General features: G+C 41.9%; 1 protein-coding gene across 1 annotated transcript; it reads right to left on the reverse strand.

Annotated features, from left to right (window-relative positions):
- Positions 1–61: 61 nt before the first annotated feature.
- LOC118798717 lies at positions 62–20,430 on the reverse strand. The gene is made up of 10 exons (XM_036558232.1): positions 19,644–20,430; positions 19,272–19,515; positions 14,987–15,133; positions 12,300–12,578; positions 10,172–10,254; positions 9,765–9,868; positions 5,577–5,720; positions 4,996–5,127; positions 2,998–3,267; positions 62–599 (listed from the first exon to the last, which is right to left on the reverse strand). Exons 1-10 carry the CDS (start codon positions 20,428–20,430, stop codon positions 369–371), a joined length of 2,421 nt encoding a protein of 806 aa, XP_036414125.1. The 3' UTR covers positions 62–368.
- Between the last annotated feature and the right edge of the window lie 261 nt (positions 20,431–20,691).

Below are 20,691 nucleotides of genomic sequence, written 5' to 3' on the forward strand. Positions count from 1 at the left end.
TGTACTGAAGTCACTAAGGCTGTTCATGTCGGCACAGTTTCGAGAACAGTTCAGTTTAAAATTAAAAGCTGTGAGTAAACAGTGCAAACTTAAGCTTTGGCAAATGATTGTAAACTCATATTTAATACAAAATCTAAGCAATGTCTCTAAATGAGACCCCTGTGCTGAAAAGCACTGCACTGCACTGTAGGTGATACCTCTAATGAGTACTGTTAGCTTTTTGCTGCATGCGCTGAACACATAAAAAACTGTTACATGTAAACTATTCTTCATTAATTAAATATATACCAGTAAAACAAGGAGTCAGTTGGATCTTATAAACGAGTCTGTTCCTCTGATCACCTTCCAGAAGTCATTTTTAAGGCCAATCAGCTGAGATGAGGCCAAAGTGCTGAGAGGTTGTGGTTAAGCTGGTGTTGTGCTCGTTTCCTGATGGGGACGTTGTAATGTCGATCGTCCTCTGTGACGATGCACACACAGGGCCAGTCCTGTTTGTGGTCATCAGGGTAGTGCGTCACAAACTCCTCGGTGTCCATCTTGTAGAGGCGGAAGGTCTGAATGGTGTGCTGTAAGGCGTAACCCAGCAGAAACATCTCCACCTACAGGACAGAAGGTATAAGTATATATTGAAGGAATTGTGGTTGTTGTGGCACTTAAAGCAATTGTTGGGCCAAACTTACCCCAAATGTAGTCAATGGCTGTGTTTACATGCAAAGATTTTTGCCAATCTGATTAAATACATTCCGATTATAGATTAAGACTGAGGTGTTTATGCTCACTCTACTCAACAATCTGATGGAAACTCTCTGTTTACATGAAATCAGTACCGACGTTACCATGACAACCAGCATCACGTGAGTCCAGTCAGAGTGAGGTGAGCAGCGCTTGTGTTTTTAACTGCTTTAAAATGATGTCAGACTCAGGAAAATGTACTTCACATGTCCTTATTAAGGAAGGCCGAGAGGAAGGCGCCGTGTTCTGAGACACATAAGCTGGACGTCCGTCCCACCGCCGTCTTTTAAAGATCAGAGCATAAACTTCGTCTCCTCTGCAGACCAGTTTCTGCTCCGCCATGTTGAACGGTATAAACTTTCACTATGACGCGACGAACATGATCAGAACGGACTTAAACTTTCCGATAGGGAATGTAATCAGATACAGGCGTTTACACGGATATTATTCTTCTATTTAACAGGTTATTTACAGGATTACCCACCTCGATCAATAGGATAGAAACTGTATTCCGAATGGCCTGAATCGGACTAGTCAGTCTATTCTGATTGAGGTATTTACGTGGACGTATTCTATTCTGATTGAGCTATTAGATGGATTATTAACGGATTATCAGGCTGCATGTAAACGTGGCTAACAGGCCTATTCACATTGGCTTAGCTTATAAGGGGGTCGTCTGTAACGTTTTTATGTCCTTATGGATAAACTCTTGCATCTGGATAGCACTAAAATTACTGCAGCAAGAGGGAGTTTCTAGTGAGCATGGATGTTTAAGTGATGCAACTGGTCATTATTTCTAGGAAACTAAAAGTCGATGATATTGTGCACGTGTGAGTATTATGTATTGCTGTAGCTGCCATTATAATTGCTCCTTTAATCAGCCTGCAGGATCTCACTTTTCTGACTGACTGTTCTTTCTCCTCCTGTTAATACTTTCACAGTGTAGAAAGGATGGTGAAAAAGTTCTACCCCCCAACCAAGTACATGGTTGAGAGCCTTTTCCAAACGTCAGAATTCCTCCTCTTTTTGTCATGAGGCGCTCAGACTAGACGACAGAGCAAAGAAAGAGAATAACACACATAAAGAGTTTGGGCTACGAATGAGAACTCAAACACCACAAACAAAGCTAAACTTACTGGACCTGTTTGGGCTTTTATATGCAGCAACAGTGCGAACTGGGGATTGGTATGTGGTGAGAAACGCTGATATCACAGTGAGAGCTGGAGAAATATTTCACTACAAACTGGCAGCTGAGCTGAAGCTGTAAAGACAGTGACCTGATCTGGATCAACATTATAAACATGATATTGACTCTTATCTGCCTGTGTTTTACACTCAGCTCCTCTGTCTCCGCTCCGCTGTTCATGAGTGTCTCTTTGCCTTTTCTTCACTCTTCCAGCTCTCTGATTGGCTGTTTGAATCACTTGATGAGTAAATCTCTGACCTTCTCACTCTGCAGGACTCGTGAACACTCTAAGTCATAAATATCAACATGTCTGATAATATCGGAGGATCTCTGATCACTTCAGAGTTCGATCGGAGGGCAAAAGAATCACTTGTTTCGCCGCTCACAATATCAGATCATCCACGCGGTCAGTCGCTTCTGATCGAGCTCCCGACCTGGAAAATCGTCGCAAGGGGCAAATCAGGCTTAAAATCGATCAAAAAAGTCATGTAGTGTAAGTTAAGCTACCCTTTATTAGTCCCACACTGGGAAAATTCCACCTCTGCATTTTAATCCATCCGTGCAGTGAAACACCCACATACACACTAGTGAATGTACACACACTAGGGGGCAATGAGCACACTTGCCCGGAGCGGTGCCCTGGGAGCAGTTGGGGTTTAGGGGCCTTGCTCAAGGGCACTTCAGTCACATACGGTCAGCTCAGAGAATCAAACTGGCGAACTTCCAGACACAAAGCTTGTTCCCTAACCTTCAGCCCACGACTGCCCCAAATTGTTATCTTTAAAAATGGACAAAAGTACGTCAAATAGCTAAAAATGGTAACTGAAGCTTTGAGGCAAAATGACTTGAGATACAGCTCGAGAAGTTTGGCCTCTTTATAAGATATTAAATTACATTTGTAAGCAATACTTTTAATTTTCTGGGTATTTTCAGTACATACTTCTTAAAATGTCAATGCTAACGTGAAATAATTCCTCCCTTGCATAATAATTCCTGTTGCATAAAGCATATGTCACTTCATACTGCTGGTGTATATAGAGTGTATTAGTATTCACTGTGTGTAAAAACATGGTATCTACCTGCTCTACCCCTCCACCGAAACCGACTTGGCTCAGGTGATTGCTGAGGAGTGTTTTGGGATTTTCTGATGTGTCCCGGGCGAACAGTAGCCAACAGAACACAGGCACTTCTTCTCCCGCCTGCATTTTGCCATGCAGCTCCACTGCCCTGGCCAGCATGAGGAACTTCAGCACCTCCAGAAGACCATACTCTTCCTCCCTACCCTGAAACACACGCTCACACAAACGCTGCTTCTCCTCTAGGCTCTCTGTCTCAGCCGCTGCCTGCCACTGGGAATAAACACAGCCAGACATACATATAGTTATAAGATAAACGACAGTATGATGCATAACTGATGAGTGTTTATCTGTATAAAGCATTTATCTGTCTTAAAGCCCCACTTATGGATTTATTATTGTGTAAATGCATACTCGGTCTAAATGTATTGTTAAAAAAGGCCAACCATTAAAAACCTGAAATTAACTGACTGTAATGAAAAGAAGACAATTCTGTAAACTTCAAATTAGTCAGTCTGCTTTGCCTAATATTGAGAATTATTTTTAAGACACCTTAATGGGAGCAATATTTCATATTATAGACACTAACTGTTTAGTCCTGCAGGGCCGGATGGGATCTCCCAACAAGAATACACGTCTGGAGACAACCTGTTCAACTCTCTGGACCTCTGATTTAGTTTTGTTGATTCAATGGAGCCACTTTTGCAGAAAATAACTCAACAAATGTCTTGGCTTGTTTGCCAGCAAGATACAGTAAAAGTTTAGTCTACTCTCTTCTCAGTGGTGAATATATGTATTTATGTATTTTAACAGCATTATTGTTTGCTGCGGACAACTGGTGTCCGTTTCACAGGCTTGTTGTCTGTTGGATAATGCTGAGAGGCGCCCAATACTTGGAGCTCTGCCTTCAAGAAACGTTGGTTTAGTTCAGAACTTTCACTTTCGCTTTGTTCCCATCCTAATAAGTCTATGTTCCCACCCACATCTGGCCCAAAATGTCTCTTAGTTTTCCCCAGATGTGTTTTCCCATTACACAATCACATCTGGCCTCCAAGACTAAATGGCTATGTTCATACACCCTGTAAAAGTGGCCCAAATCCAACCTTTTTCTTCATATCTGACACAGATGTGTGTCTGTGTGTCAGTGTGAACGGCAAAAAACACACTGAATCTGACGTTTTCAATTCCGATTTGAGACGCTTTCATATGTAGTGCTGAAATCCGATACTTATCCGATCTGCGGCAATGGATCGGATCGGAATTCATGCGACTTTTACATCAATCCAGTCAAAATTTAGCGCTGCTGAGACCTCAAACATTTAGGCTGATGTTTCTGTACAAAAAAAAAGAGACTCATCACAACTGCTCTGTGTTCGAAGAGACTTCGAAAGAAATGTCCGAACGCGGCTGCAGGAGAACGAAGCTGCAGCGTCAAAGAACAGAAAGTCTGAAGGCAAAATTTAAAGACTCCGAAGACATGAACCAAATGAGTGGCCGCGCCCTTTTTTACGGCTCCAACACATTCTGGGCGATGAGCCCAGCTGTCAGTCAGTGAAGCTTCATGATGGCTCCTGTGATGCTGTTGAAGATGAAGCTGAACTCGTTGGCAGTTATGATTGTCACCTCCGAATGAGCCGCGTGAAGCAACGTGCAGTATTGTTTATTGCGCATGTGGGTCAGATTAGGAGCTGATCTGTTCAGATCAATGTTGCATATAGATCACATTTAAGATACTGTGAACAGCCAAACAAAAAAATCGGACCACTTTTACCTGCTGTGTGAACGTAGCCAACGTGTACTATCAAGACTTTTTTGTCTTCGGCTACTAATGAAAATACTGATGGGTGCAAAAACAGTTTGGGCGTATTTGGTAAATCCAAATAAAATAATTACTAAAATTTTCAATTTGCTGACTCAGCTAAAATGCATATTAAGACTTTGTGTCACGTACACTAATGAAAATGGTATCTAATGAAATGACAGGAGTACATCGGTATTTACCCTTTTCTGCAGGAGCTCCAGATAGTGCTTCAGTTTTTCCACTGCATCCTCCTTTTCTCCTACTTCCCTACACTCCGAAGGGAATGCCCATCCACCAATCAGGTGCTCCTGAGATTCAAGTTTCTCTGGCAACTTAAGAAATCGACCAATCAGTGGTTAGTACTGGGTGGCTGCAGCTACACAATCCATACAGTTTGGGAGTTCAATGTGTTTATGAGAATTCAACAAGTGAGCAGAGACTATCACTGAAAGCACAAATGAAATTAGAGAATCCGATTTTAAACGTAATCAAAACACACCAGACTTACGAAGGTCACTGCACTGGTTCTTGTAAGAACGAAATGTCTTCTGCCTTTGCTCCACATGGCTGTTTTTTATCACTAAGCACTGTTTTTTATTAGACATCTGAATCAGATACTCTGCTTCAGGGAGCCTTTATCCCTTTTGACCTGCTGGGATTGTTTCATCCACTTGCAACGAGTTGGCTGACCTTAGCAGAACAATGTCATCCATTGTTCATTGTCTCAGCTGCGAGATTCCTAATGACCTAATCAGTGTGGGACACATCTGTGAGCGCTCACCGATGTGAAGTCCTCTTCCAGAAGCCAGGCTGGTGTCTGTGTGGTGGTGGCCAGCACCTGATACAGAGTAGCCCTCAGGGCGCAGTAGTTGTCCCCTCTTACTCTCCGCAGGCTGCTAAAACTGCAGGACATCTCTGAATAGCCCTAAGAACATTCAAAACACAGGGGTATTAGCTGCTACTGGCAGAAAACAAAGGAATATAGAAGGGTTGAGTCAAACAACAATAGCCGATTGTTAGATGATTTGAAGTCAGAAAAGTCAGTTGTTTGCTTGTTGGCTTTAAGGTGCACAAAAGTGAATTATATCTAATCTGGGTTTCTTTTTATTCTTGCAGTCCAATACAAGCCATAATATGCTGTCTGTCTTCAGAGCAGGGCAACAAAACATCAGTCTAAGGCGGTGCAAGGCAGCATATTTTTCCTGTAAGGCAGCACATTCTTACCATGGCTGAGCTTGCAAAACAGATAAGCCTTGCTGTAGCCCATTACGGAACGTCTTCCCTCGCGAAATAAGAGCTTGAGTTGTTTAATATTAGGGTTACATCAAGGCTATTAAAAGGGCCAGTTTTAGAGGATGGAGAAAAGCCTAGCCTTGGACTGTATTATTTCAATGCATTCACAATCCGGTATAGTCTAGGCATAGGACTAGGCATAATCCCCATGTGGGACACCAGCCCAAAACCTATTTAGAGAAGATTTACGGTCAAACGTATCATCGCTGTCCAAAAACAAGTATATCCAACATAGTCACTTTACAGGAGAGGGCAAAAAAACACTCTTACCTTTTAACGTAAGTCAATGTAAAGAGATTTTATTCCAAGTGATTTTAGAGCATTTCTATTAGTCCATTCATCATAAAATTTTCACACAATGTAAAGGACAGCTGGTGCGTTGAAATGATGTAGAAAAATTAATCACCGAAAATGGAGATACACTGTTTTCTTCGGGCCCTGCGATGGACTGGCGACCTGCCCAGGGTGTATCCTGCCTTCCGCCCATTGACCGCTGGGATAGGCTCCAGCACCCCACCGCGACCCAGAAGGATAAGCGGTTTAGATGATGTATGTATGTATGTTTTCTTCGGACAGCGATGATATGTGAACAACCCTTCTAATTCAACTATTTCAACCCATCCACTGCTAACAACTGCATAAAATCAAGCAGTCCTGTTGAAGAACTAAGAGCTCTGTGACTTTCAATGTGAGACCGCCACAGGCTGGCACCTTTCCAGCAAGTAAGTTCATCAAATTTCTGCCCTGCGGTCACTGTAAGCCTTGCAACTTTGAAGCTACTTGGAAGTCAAGGAGCAACAGCAGCTCCTCAGTGAAGTGGTAGGCCAAATCATCTGGCCTCTGTTGCAACACTAGCTACGAAGATCCAGACTGCCTCTGGCAGCAACATCAGCAAGAACTGTTCACTGGGAGCTTCAAGGAATGGGCTTCTATGATCAAGCAGCTGTGGAAAGACCTAAGATCACTATGTGCAATGCCAAGCGTCGACTGGAGTGGTGTAAAGCTGCCGCCACTGGACTCTGGAGCAGTGGAAACACATTCGCTGGAGTGATGAATCAGCTTCTCTATCTGGCAGTTTGATGGATGAATCTGGGTTTGGTGGAGGCCAAAAGAACGGTGGAGGAGGGATACTGAGCTGGGCCTGTTTTTCAGGGTTTGGGCTCCTTAGTTCCACTGAATGGAAATGTTCCCACAGACATGCAGATAAATCTTGTGGAAAGGCTTTATAGAAGAGTTGAGGCTATTAAAGCCGCAAACTCCATGTCATTATCCAACAAGCTCATATAGATGTGATCGTCAGGTGTCCACATACTTTTGGCCATACAGTGAAGCGTAGAATGTTTCGGTTGCGGCTCATTTTTTGAAATGCTTAGTGCAGCTTTCTGGCCCTTTGCTGACCCTGCATTGAACATCTCAGCCTCCAGTGCACCGTCACAGTGGGATCTATTACTCTGCATCTGACAGCTGGACCTGCTTTGGTAGTTCTGTTTTTTTCTGGGCTTTGTAGGAGGACGACTTGAAATTCCTGTCCTACAAGACGATGGCTGTTATCATATGCCAAACGCTGAGCTTCTCCGTCTCTGACCTTTATCCCAGTGCTTCGAATCTGCCTGGCATCGCCTTCTGCCTACACATGCTGGCGGTGAACGGTGCCATTGTATCATCTGGTTTGCATGAAAGCTCAGTCCCAGGAGGAACCGGCTGATAGGTTTATGTGATATGTAAACAAAATCAAATGAAACGCTGCACGTCGTAAAACTCGGCTGTGCGTCTCATAAACGGGTGGCGTAACATGCAGGCTTTATGATGTACTGTGGTTGACATATTGAGATTTAATATGATGGTGCGGCAGACAGACGGAGCTGAGAGCAGATCTTTCTCAGCCAAAGGCTGCTGCTCGATTGCGTTTCAGTGAATTATATGGAGCGTGTAATACTCATGAGTAAGCCAAACAAACGAGACTCCCAGCGGTTCACATAACTGCTCTTTCTTCTGTATTACATGCATTGCCTGTCAAAAGTTTGGGGACAACTTGCTGCCTTATGAGACTTTCTGAGTATGAGAAGTAGAATTTATTCTTACTTCTCAGTTAAGAACGAAGAAATACCTGCAAAGGTTTTAACATCAAACAGCTATTTCCTGATACTTTAGGTGTATTTTGCATCATACATCATATATCACTTACTAAAAACTCCAGCAGCACTGCTGTGTCTGATCCACTCAGACCAGCGCAACACACACTAACACACCACCACCACGTCAGTGTTACTGCAGTGCTGAGAATGATCCGCCACCCAAATAGTACCTGCTCTGTGAGGGTCCATGGCGGTCCTGACCACTGAAGAACAGGGTAAAAGGGGGCTAACAAAGTATCAGAGAAACAGATGGACTACAGTCTGTAACTGTAGAACTACAAAGTGCACCTATATAGTAAGTGGAGCTGATAAAATGGACAATGAGCGCAGAAACAAGGAGGTGGTCACAATGTTATGCCTGATCGGTGTGTATATTCAATTCACTTTTCCTGCATAAAATGCTCCTTGATTTATTTTTTCTGACCTGATTATTAAATTCAAAAACATTTAAAAAAAAATATAATGTGTGCATGGGTCCTTCTAGAGTATGTTGCCTTGAGGCAACATTGTGCAACAATAGGAAGAAATGATATAGAGCTGTGTTCCCTAAAGTGGAAAGACCTGATTGTTACTGTCTAAATCCATTAGTGGGTCTCATAACGAATGTTGCTTCTGGACAACAAACATATTTCTGCAAATTCTCATAACAAAAAAAAAAAAAAAAAAACAACATACTGAATGTTTAAAAGAGAGGGTTAAATGTGCCCATTAAGAGACAATGTGACACAGTACATGCTTTTTACTGACTTACTCAAACTCCTCCCTTTATTGTTAACCCTATCGTTGTCTTTAAGTATGTATAATGTTATTGTAAAGTGAGGAAAATGAGTTTGTCGCTCTGAGGCAACATCGTGCAAAAGAGGGTTAAATAACAATCTTGTGGTCTTCTTTTCCAAACTGTCAAAGTCTTTTGGCCCAAACGAGGTTTAAACAGCTGAAAAGTTTGAACCTGTGCTGACAGTCACAAGGGAATAAAATCAGTGGGACATCAAAAGATTTCCAATGTATTTTATCAGCTGTTCTTTCAGTTTTGCGAAGAAAAACAGCAAAATCTAAACGTCTTTGTATTGAAAAACTTTTTGAAAAGCTAGCTGTCCCCAAACTTTTGCTGGGTAGCGTATGCTGATGAAAACAAATATATTGCCTTTGTCGGAAGAAAACCTCCAAAATGGTAACTTTACAGAAGAAGGAAAAAACCTACTTTACTTTTAATGTAAGTCAATGGAACCAGAATTTTTTCCAAGTCATTTTGGATCATTTCTTTTGGTCCTTTCATCATGAAATTTATACACAATGTAAAGGGCAGCAGGCATTTTCAAACGATGTCAAAAACCGAAAAACGACAAAAATGGAGATACAATGTTTTCTCCCGACAGCAGTGATATACAGTACACTGGTGAAAACACTGTACCTCTGTTAAAGAGCTATTTTTTTAGGAATACTGCTGAACTCACATTAATGGACAGCTGATTCATCCTTTTTGTAATCACTCTGACTTAACAGGCTTTCCGCTTTCCTTCCCCTTTAAAACCCTCACTTACCTTTCTGATGAGTGTGCTCTTGGCTGTGTTTCCCTTCCACTCCCTCTCACTGTAGGCCAGTATGTCAATAGCTGCTGCTAAACTACATGACTCCACTCCAGGAACTGAGACAAAGGAAAAACACAAGTTAATGTCACTGAACTGCTCTTTATTGACCGTGATGTCCACTGCTACCCGCACTACCTCGTCTGCAGCCTAGGCTTTGGAACGCAGCTAGTATAAATAAAACTTCTAAATATTGCTAAATTTAATTTTTAAGCCTAGAAATTTACACTGGCCGATATTATTGGACATCAAAACTGCTTAAAATTTATATTTGTATCAGTGCCAGTATTTTTGTATCAGGCCGTCCAGCTTTCTGCTTTAGAGGAGGCACAAAATGATGTAAACAAAAGAAAGGTTCATACTTGTGAGCTCCAGCAGAGGCTTCGATTGCTTTTCTTGGGCTGGCTCTTTTTCGATCTCTTCAGCCCCCCGGTAGAGGTCTTCACTTTTGTGAGAGAGACAGAGAAGCACAAAACACAGTTCTCTTTACAGACAGACTGAGGAGACGCACAAGCCTAGGATACTAGGAACTAGAAGTCTCCAGTCTGATGATTCATTTTCAGTTCTCTAGAAAACGATTCAGTGCATCATGAAATCTCCACCTTTGATTTGATTCAATTATTGTGGTACAATTCAGAATTATTAAAAAAAATAAGACTAGAAACATAAATGTGAACAGAATAACTATTTACACAATAGTGCTGTGCAGACAGTACAATATACAGCGATCAGGCATAACATTATGATTCTTTATGTTTCTACGCTCATTGTCCATTTTATCAGCTCCACTTACTATATAGGTACACTTTGTAGTTCTACAGTTACAGACTGTAGTCCATCTGTTTCTCTGATACTTTGTTAGCCCCGTTTTACCCTGTTCTTCAGTGGTCAGGACCCCCATGGACCCTCATCGAGCAGGTACTATTTGGGTGGTGGATCATTCTCAGCACTGCAGTAACACTGACGTGGTGGTGGTGTGTTAGTGTGTGTTGTGCTGGTCTGAGTGGATCAGACACAGCAGTGCTGCTCGAGTTTTTAAACACTCTGTCCACTCACTGTCCACTCTATTAGACACTCCTACCTTGTCAGTCCACCTTGTAGATGTAAAGTCAGAGACGATAGCTCATCTGCTGCTGCACAGTTTGCGTTGGTCATCCTCTAGTCCTTCATCAGTGGTCACAGGACGCTGCCCACAGGACGCTGTTGGCTGGATATTTTTGATTGGTGGACTGTTCTCAGTCCATCAGCGACACTGAGGTGTTTAAAAGCTCCAGCAGCACTGCTGTGTCTGATCCACTCAGACCAGCACAACACACACTAAAACACCACCACAATTGTCAGTGTCACTGCAGTGCTGAGAATGATCCACCACCCAAATCGTACCTGCTCTGTGAGGGTCCATGGGGGTCCTGACCACTGAAGAACAGGGTAAAAGGGGGCTAACAAAGTATGCAGAGAAACAGATGGACTACAGTCTGTAACTGTAGAACTACAAAGTGCACCTATATAGTAAGTGGAGCTGATAAAATGGACAATGAGCGGAGAAACAAGGAGGTGGTCACAATGTTATGCCTGATCGGTGTGTAACCATGCAATAAGCCAGGGGTGCCCAACACGTCAGTGCATGTCGGCAGATCGTGCCTATCAGCCTATCAACTTTCAACACTTTTTTGCTCCTGGCAGTTGGCAGGTCAATGTGATTGAGTGATGTAAAATGTGGCCACTGTCTCTTTATTAACAGCTTGTTACCACAGCTACACCACAGCCCACCTAAAGCACTGCTGTGAGTTTGCCTCTCTGGCGATCTAGAACGTTTTCATTTATCGGGAGCCAGTTTGTGTAGCGCTATTTTGGTGTTTTTCTTTTATAACCTACAAGGGGAACTTCCTAAGGGGATCGCCGAGAGGCATTTTCGAACTATGCACAGAAACGATGACAAATTCCCAGTTAAAAGTGAAGAAAAAAGTGGTCCAGACTACACAAACCTGGCTGACACCACTGAGTGCAAATCATCAGAATAAGGTTAATGTGATTTCAGTCGTTTGCCCTGTAATGCTGAATATCAATATAGGCAGTGAAGTGCATTAAAAAAGTTTTAAAGCTTTTATGAAAGGATGAGGCCAGCCTTTTTTTTCATTAAAGGTAGATCATGATGACCTGTGCACTGGAAAAAGTACATCTCAAGCGACAAAAGTATGGGCACCCCTGCAACAAGCCTTTTATTTTTCATTTTTACCTTTAAAAAATTGCCTACAAGTTTTATTTTGGCCCAAAAAACGAGTACATACTTTACTGAATATTACTGTAGTCGAATATAACATTCTGAAATCTATGTACTGAATCACCACCGTCAGACTGATACTTTTGTGGTGCATCTATCCATTTTTACACCGTAAATAGGATCTGAAAAATACCACTTCCTTTAGTGTGTCATGCTACCCAATCTGGACTAGAGTTTACAGTCCACAGGAATGAAGAACAGGTACTTACTCCTCCTGCTGCTTCTCCTCTGCGATGCTTTCACTCACAGGTATCAGCGCGACCTCCACAGCATGGCTACTGCTCACAATGATCTCTCCCTTCTGGACCTTGTGGCTTTCAGTATCTTCTTTTTCTGCCTGGACAGCGTTGGTTGTTCCTTCCCTCTCGCTCTCAATCTCCTTCTCGCTCGGCCGGTGCTCTGGCTCTTCCTCCTCTGGTATGTGGGCATCCAATGGGAGAGCATCACTTGGTCCAGTGGGCTCAATGTTCTCTACCTGAGCAGCAACACTGCAAAAGGAAAAGAAGTTTGGGTGCTACTAACAGCTAGTCCTTCCCCAGATAGTCCTTCCCCTACTCGACTTTTAATGTAAGTCAATGGAACCAGAATTTTTTTCCAGTCATTTCTCAGTCGTTTCTTTTGGTCCATTCATCATGAAATTAACAGACAATGTAAAGGGAAACACGCATTTTCAAATTATGCCAAAAACCGAAAAACGACAAAAATGGAGATATGAGGTTTTGTTCTGACAGCAGCGATATGCTTTTATATAGTAATATACATCTTTATAGTATATATATATACAGGGAGATTCACTCGAAAGAGGCCCCAAATATTCTGTTGTAACTCCTGTTAGGATGAAGCAATCAGAACCAAAAAAATACACGTATGTGTAATCGACTGCATTACATGCAATGCTGGAAGTGATCTCCATTTCTGCCAGACACAATAAGGGATACAGGGGTATGCACCCGGAAGTTGCAAATGGAGGTTAAACGTCGCGTCGGCTACCTTATCACTCCGACACAGGGGCACCCCAAGCTTGTTCGAAGCTCCATATACTGAGGAGCACATTGCATGCTGTTGCGTTCAGATTGCTTCGTCTAGCAAGAGTTATTACAGAATATGCAGGGCCTCTTTCAAGTGAATCTCCCTGTGTGTGTATATATATATACATATATATATATATATATATATACATATATACATATATATATATATACATATATACATATATATATATATATACATACATATGTGTATATATATATATATATATATAAATTAATTAATAAATTAATATATATATATATTTATTGTGATAAATAGATAAATAATGTCACAATAAAATGTGCTTTTCTGAAAATATCTTGTATATTGTCAGTACTTACAGAACATTGACCAGCTGCCTGTTTCATTATAAAGAGAGCAAAATTAAAATCGCCGAGTTTATGATGGTATTTTTTAAAATGTAGCACTACTGGTCCTTTGGCCTTGAACCAACCAAACAAATGTCTGAAAAAAAACCTTTCGTGACATATTGTGTACTGTGAAAACTTCTTAAAGTATCATGATATTATATTTCTGCCATATCGCCCACCTCTACAGTGAAAACACCCTTTATTCCTCACGGCAGTGCACTTTTGCTTTCACTCACTCTGCTTTTTTCTGTAAATGCTACCAAAATCTTTCCTGATAAGTCAATGACTTTGAACCTCAACACAACACAAAAGACGTTTGGCAGCTTCAAACAGCTAGTCCTTCCCTTGTTTATTACTCAAAGGGGACTGCCAAGCTAATTCAGTCAGGCAGAATGGAAAATTTGAAACATGAGTAAATGTGGAAGTTTACATTCGTGCATATGGCTACGTTCATCCTAGTGAGTGATTTTCCCTCACATATGGTAAAACAGGGCTGGGCAATATGATAATATATGTCTTTATTGTGATAAACAGTGTCACAATACAATATGCTTTTCTGAAGATATCTTGTATATCGTCAGCACTTGCCTGTTTCATCATAAAGAGAGCAAAATTAGTCTGTTTAATTGGATTTAGTGCAACACAGTAAACCAAATACTAAATAAAACCCTCTGTTTTGATAGTATTTTCTTTTTAATGTGGCACTACTGGATATTTTTCCGTGTTCCAACTGATCAAATGTCTGAAAGAAATAAATATCGTGACATATTGTGTATCGTGAAAACTTCTTGAAGGATCGTGATATTATATTTCTTATTATATATTATATATCACCCACCTCTACAGGGAAAACACTCTTAATTCCTCACGGCAATGCACGTTTGCTTTCACTCACTCTGCTGTTTTCTGTAAATGCTTTTTTTCCGACGAGTCAATGGCTTCGAATCTCAACACAACTTCAAGCTACAATAATCATTCAGCGACAATAAGTGGTGACAATATCACTTGTAAAAAACAAACGTTATTTGCTCTGGAAAAGCATTTTCTAACAGGTTTGTTTACACCATCAGTGTTGGTAAGTGAGGAAACCAAGCCTGGACATACACCAGTTATATATATCCTGCCAGACAACCCAACTGTCCTTTAACTACTGGTTTAAAAGGTGATCGGTGAAGTCATAAGCACATGGCTGCTAATTAATGCATCATCACATGAGCCACACCTGACTTTGTGCGTCCCTATAAAAACATTTCACACATTCACCTGTGACGTCAGAAGCCTGTTCTGAACTCTGGGCTATAATTAATGGCTTCCAAGTCAATAGACACAGCCCACTTATGCACTCAGTCCACATCCGTCTAGTGATCCTAAGGTAAAAACATGTGGGTGGCAGCGCTATAATTACCCGCCCTCCTTAACGTCACAGCACATTTTGAAGATGTTTTGGTCTTTGGTTCCATCTGTTGGTGGAAGTGCGAACAGCAGGAGGTACCCACCCATGAGCCTCTGTGGAGTCAGACTTCTCGAGAGGAGTGGCGGAGTCTAGACCGTTCAGAAGAGACTCTTCTTCCTGTTCAGTAGACTCGGCAATGTTCTCCTGGTCTGCTGCAGCATCTCTGGCCTGAACCACCTCCTCTGCAGTGCTAACATGAGAGAGGAAACGAGATTATAATGGATTCCATCTAAACAGCTTTACCTAAGTTCTACAAAATAAAGGAAGTTATAACTAGAGCTGCACTAATCATGAAGTGTTACGGCCAATTTGGAGTTACTTACAGCCAAACTGGCTCTTTTATATATACACAGATCAGGCATAACATTATGACCACCTCCTTGTTTCTACGCTCATTGTCCATTTTATCAGCTCCACTTACTATATAGGTGCACTTTGTAGTTCTACAGTTACAGACTGTAGTCCATCTGTTTCTCTGCATACTTTGTTAGCCCCCTTTTACCCTGTTCTTCAGTGGTCAGAACCCCCATGGACCCTCACAGAGCACGGTATATCAGTTATATACACATATACTGTGGGTCAGAAAATAATAAGAAACCTGAAAAGCTACCTTCTGCTTTGTGCAATAATGCCGGTTTTAGTCACCTGGTGCAGTTCAAGACCCAGTCCAATTTTTTATTTTTAACCCCTACCCCTTGTTTTTGAGTGTTGCCTCTTGGAACTGAGTTACAGGGTAGTGGTTGAAATCTTCCCTCTGAAATGGGACCCTCAAATAAAAAGAGCATCACTTCATTAACAGCTACTAGTGCTGCTCTGTAGGCGACCCTGCCAGTCTGCAGTGACAGCAGAGGAGGGTAAAGTTCAGCTCCTCACTGCTGGGCTTCAGTTACATTTAGGGCATCATATGACTTCAAAGAGGGGGGCAATTATTTATTATCACCCACCCCTAATTCTTCAGTGATATGAAGCTGAAGAAGATATTCGCCAGCTTCTTGTTCAATTTTTCTGTTCCACCTTAAATGGAGCAGCAGTTACATTCTGGCGCTTCAGGCGGACTATTTAAGGTGGAACGGGAAAGTTAGCTAGCTAGCTACTGATACATCAGCATACTATTACTGATTTCTTATGCTTGTTATGAAGAAAATGACCATAATAAATCATTTTTCCTCATAACTCTCTGTTTGGAGTCTCTGAAAAACCTCCGTTTGGAGGGTCATGTAGCCCCAACACTTCACCCTCCCCCTCTATCTCAACAAGAATCGGGACACCCTACCCCTAGACGTAGCACGCAAACTGAGGGCTAAGGGCTAAGTGGTAGGGGCGAGGGCCCATGTGTCTTTCGTACTGCTCTGACTGTGAGTTAGGATGCTCTCAAGTGCATTTATTTCCAAGAATAAACAACAGCATGCTGGCTAGTGAGCTGTCCGTCCAGAGTAGAAGGAAATGTATTAAAACTGCTCCAGTATTGTATTAAAACTGCACATGTTCAGGTACAAAGCGGTTTCTAAGCAGCTCTAAAAAACACATGATCATATAGAACAGAGGTCACTAATAAGCAGACCGTGGTCCGAGTCCGGACCCAGACGCTGTCCAGTGCGGACCCGGACCTATAACCGATAAACTATAGAGAATTACTTAATTTGGACGGGGTGGTCCTATTTTAATCGGCATAACTTTCCTAGCATTTACGGTACCGGTTTAGCGGCCCAGGAGACTCACAGACCAATCACATGCGTTGTAAAAATCACACGTGACGCTACTCAGCCAATCAGATCTGCGCATAACAATGAGCACTGAGACTCCAGTGAGTGTCACACACACAGTGGAGGGACGAGGCGAGACACAGCAGTCGGAGAAGAAAGTGAGTCAGAGGTCAGAAGTTATTTTACATGACAGCTCTAAAAAGAGAAAACTGACAATAAATGTTGAAATAATGTTGCAATAATAATAGCACTAATAATAATTTAATATGTTTTATTTTATTATTAAAGTGAAATATCTTAGCCTTCCTTCTTTTCCTTGTCAAAAGTAAGCATACAGGAACTGAAATGTTTAAATAATTATCATTAAATATTTTTTGCATGTTCAAAATTGTAATGTTCATTTAATGTTAAATAAAAAGTTGCATTTTATTTATTTATTTACTTATTTATTTAACACGCAACGCTTCAGCTTGTCACATGTTTCCCAGGCTACTGGGGATTTTTAAAGGGAAGTTGTTAACCACATACAGCTGTTTGGGGGCATTTTGTTATGTAAATGAGCCGGGCACGAGTAGAGCAGCATAAGATGTATCATCATACATTACGCACAGCTGTGCGCACACACGGGTGATAAATGCCTACTTTTTAGTGCGTATTTGGCAGTTCTTGTGCACACGCATAGAACATGTTCTCCGCATGCTTGGGATAAATTAGATGCTAGATCTACTACACGGAACTGCATTAAATCAGATTGTGACTGAATTTGTCAATGCAACAGCTAATACGACGATGTTATTAATGTACACTGATCAGGCGTAACATTGTGACCACCTCCTTGTTTCTACGCTCATTGTCCATTTTATCAGCTCCACTTACTATATAGGTGCACTTTGTAGTTCTACAGTTACAGACTGTAGTCCATCTGTTTCTCTGCATACTTTGTTAGCCCCCTTTTACCCTGTTCTTCAGTGGTCAGGACCCCCATGGACCCTCACAGAGCAGGTACTATTTGGGTGGTGGATCATTCTCAGCACTGCAGTAACACTGATGTGGTGGTTGTGTGTTAGTGTGTGTTGTGCTGTTCTGAGTGGATCAGACCCAGCAGTGCTGCTGGAGTTTTTCTCCTCCTACATGACCTGCTGTTAGTGTCTGTGCGTGTCTGGGTGTGTGTATGTGTTTGTATATGTGTGTGTGTGTGTGTGTGTGTGTGTGTGTGTGTGTGTGTCTGTGTGTGAGGGTGGACAACATGGACAGGCTGCTGACTGGCTACAGCTGCTAATGGAGAACCCTACACTGGACACTTGTGATATTTTAAACATCTGGTATTTTTACATAAATTGTTGTGGCTGTATTGATTGAAGAAAACAATGTGGTGGGTCCAGCAGACCACTGAGTAACGCACACATCAACACCACACAAGCGTTAATAAAAATAAATATAAATTAATAAAATAAAAAATAATAAAAATAAAAATAATTCCACTAAAAATAAAAATCATTTCACTAAAGAAACAGCTTTATATCCAGTGTACCATATAATGCTGGATATTATCAGTGCATGTCTAGAATCCACCATTCCAAAAATTAATAGATTACAATTAATTAATAATATTCTGTAAATCATGCACTCATTTCAGGGCCAAAATAAAATTCTAAGGCTAATTTTAAACTAAATAAATACATAAAGATTTACTCTAAACTAAACTGAACTAAAATATCAAACTTTGAAATTTCACTACAAAATGAATAATTTCCCAAAGAATCATAATCAAACTGAACTCTTGAAAGGTCAAAGATTTAGGCCCAATCCCATTTCACCCCTCGCCCCTACCACTTAGCCCTTAGCCCTCCGTTCTGTGTGTTCACGTCTAGGGGTAGGGTGTCCTGATTCTTGTTGAGATAGAGGGGTGGAGCGAAGTGTTGGGGCTACATGACCCTCCAAACGGAGGTTTTTCAGAGACTCCAAACAGAGAGTTATGAGAAAAAAAGAAAAACCGGCAAGATGGCTGAACAAGAGACCAAAGACACCCACAAATGTGAGAATTTTCTCTGTTAAAAATTACGATAACCATTGTATCATCTTAGTTTAATGTTGTTTCAGTGTATTATGGTCCTTTTCTTCATAACAAGCACAAAAAAATGCTAATAGTGTGCTTGTCTCAGTAGCTAGTGAGCTAAATTTCCCATTCCACCTTAAATAGTCCAGCAGTTCTGATGCCTGAAGCGCCAGAATGTAACTGCTGCTCCATTTAAGGTGGAACGGGAAATCAGAAGCTGGCGAATATCTGACTTCAGCTTCATATCACTGAAGAATTAGGGGTGGGTGATAATAAATAATTGCCCCCTCTTTGAAGATCATATGATGCCCTAAATGTAACTAAAGCCCAGCAGTGAGGAGCTGAACTTTACCCTCCTCTGCTGTCACTGCAGACTGGCAGGGTCGCCTACAGAGCAGCACTAGTAGCTGTTGAAGTGATGCTCTTTTTATTTGAGGGTCCCATTTCAGAGGGAAGATTTCAACCACTACCCTGTAACTCAGTTCCAAGGGGCAACGAGACACTCGAAAACAAGGGGTAGGGGTAAAAAATAAGAAATGGGACTGGGCCTGACTCTCTTATATACTCACCTGGCGGAGGTCTCAGGCAGCTGTGCTTCATCCTCAACGTGTGAAGATTCCTCACTTGTTTTCTGGAGGAGCTCTGTCTGTTGGGGCGTCTCTGATGCAGCATCCACAATAACAGAGTTTTCATCTTTCAGATCTTCCACCTGCCCGTTTTCCAAGCTGTGAGGAGTGAGTTCATCAGTAATTTCCACAGCTGGAGAGGCCGCTATCTCAGAAGGTTCCTGAGTTTCAGAGGGCAGTTCACTTCCTTTACTTCAGCCAAACTGGATACAACATCCTCTTCGTGTTTGTCCTCCACTTTATCTGCTGCTTCTCCAACAGGTTCTTCAGCGATCACCTCAGCTGATGCAGATTTTTCAACCACTATAAGCTCACCTGAGGGCTCTGGTGGACAAGTCTGAGGTTCTTCTCTGCTCTCTTCCATCACTGAGGTATCTGCCGTTACGTCAGTAGTAGTCAGCTGTTCTACTTCCTGTGTGTCAGCTGTGGAGTCCTGCTTGGTTCGAGTATCGTCCTTCTCGGCTAAAACATCTACAGAGGTTTCTGGTTTCTCCTCTATGTCCATTTCACCAGCCTTCTCCACGTCAGCCACGGCCTCCTTTGCGTCCACCTCAGCTGCCTCTTTCTTTATGTCCACCTCAGTAGCCGCCTCCTTTGCGTCCACCACAGCGGCCTCCTCCTCTACATCCACTTCAGCTGCTTTGTTCTCTGCATCTACTTTAGCTGCCTCATTTTCTATGTCCACTTCAGCATCGTCCTTCCTTATGTCCACTTCAGCTGCCTCCTGCTTTGTGCCCACCTCAGAAGCCTGCAGAGGTGCCTCCTCAGCCTCTGCAGGGCGTTCCTGGACTTCCAGCGCAGCCCCTGCTGCTTCATCCACCTTTACTATCTCTATAGGTGCTTTGACCGTGTCTTCAGCAGCAGTCTGGATCTCTTCTGTCTCAGCGCTGTTCTTTGTTTCAGCTACTTCTATGGCTGTCACCACTGGTTCTGTTGACACTTCGGGTGAGGAACTTTGGCTCGCTTGTGCGGCACGAGAGATATCAGTGTGCAGTGTGTTTATAACAGCGTTATACGAACTTTGTACCTCTACAGGTCTGTTAATTGCATTCGGCTGACTGGTGACCACCTCTTTGTCCAGTCCTGGGTGCTTTGTCTTCATGTTTTTCTGCGGAGTAGAAAGTAACAGTGATTTTTAAAATTAGACAACTCAAACTACTGTGGGATCAGTCCCACAGTTACAGTGTAAAACACCAAAAATGTTTGTTTGGTACTAAAATTGTTGAACATCTAGTTTTAAAAGAGGAACTTCATTATAGAAATATAATAAAATATGGACTAAATATAAGTGCAAAGGTTTGGTCAAACTGTAAAGTGTAAATAAGTTAACAGATCATCTAAAGGGAACATAAATATGGCATTT

Source organism: Colossoma macropomum, unplaced genomic scaffold (genome assembly GCF_904425465.1).
Source record: "Colossoma macropomum unplaced genomic scaffold, Colossoma_macropomum, whole genome shotgun sequence".
Lineage (NCBI taxonomy): Eukaryota > Metazoa > Chordata > Actinopteri > Characiformes > Serrasalmidae > Colossoma > Colossoma macropomum.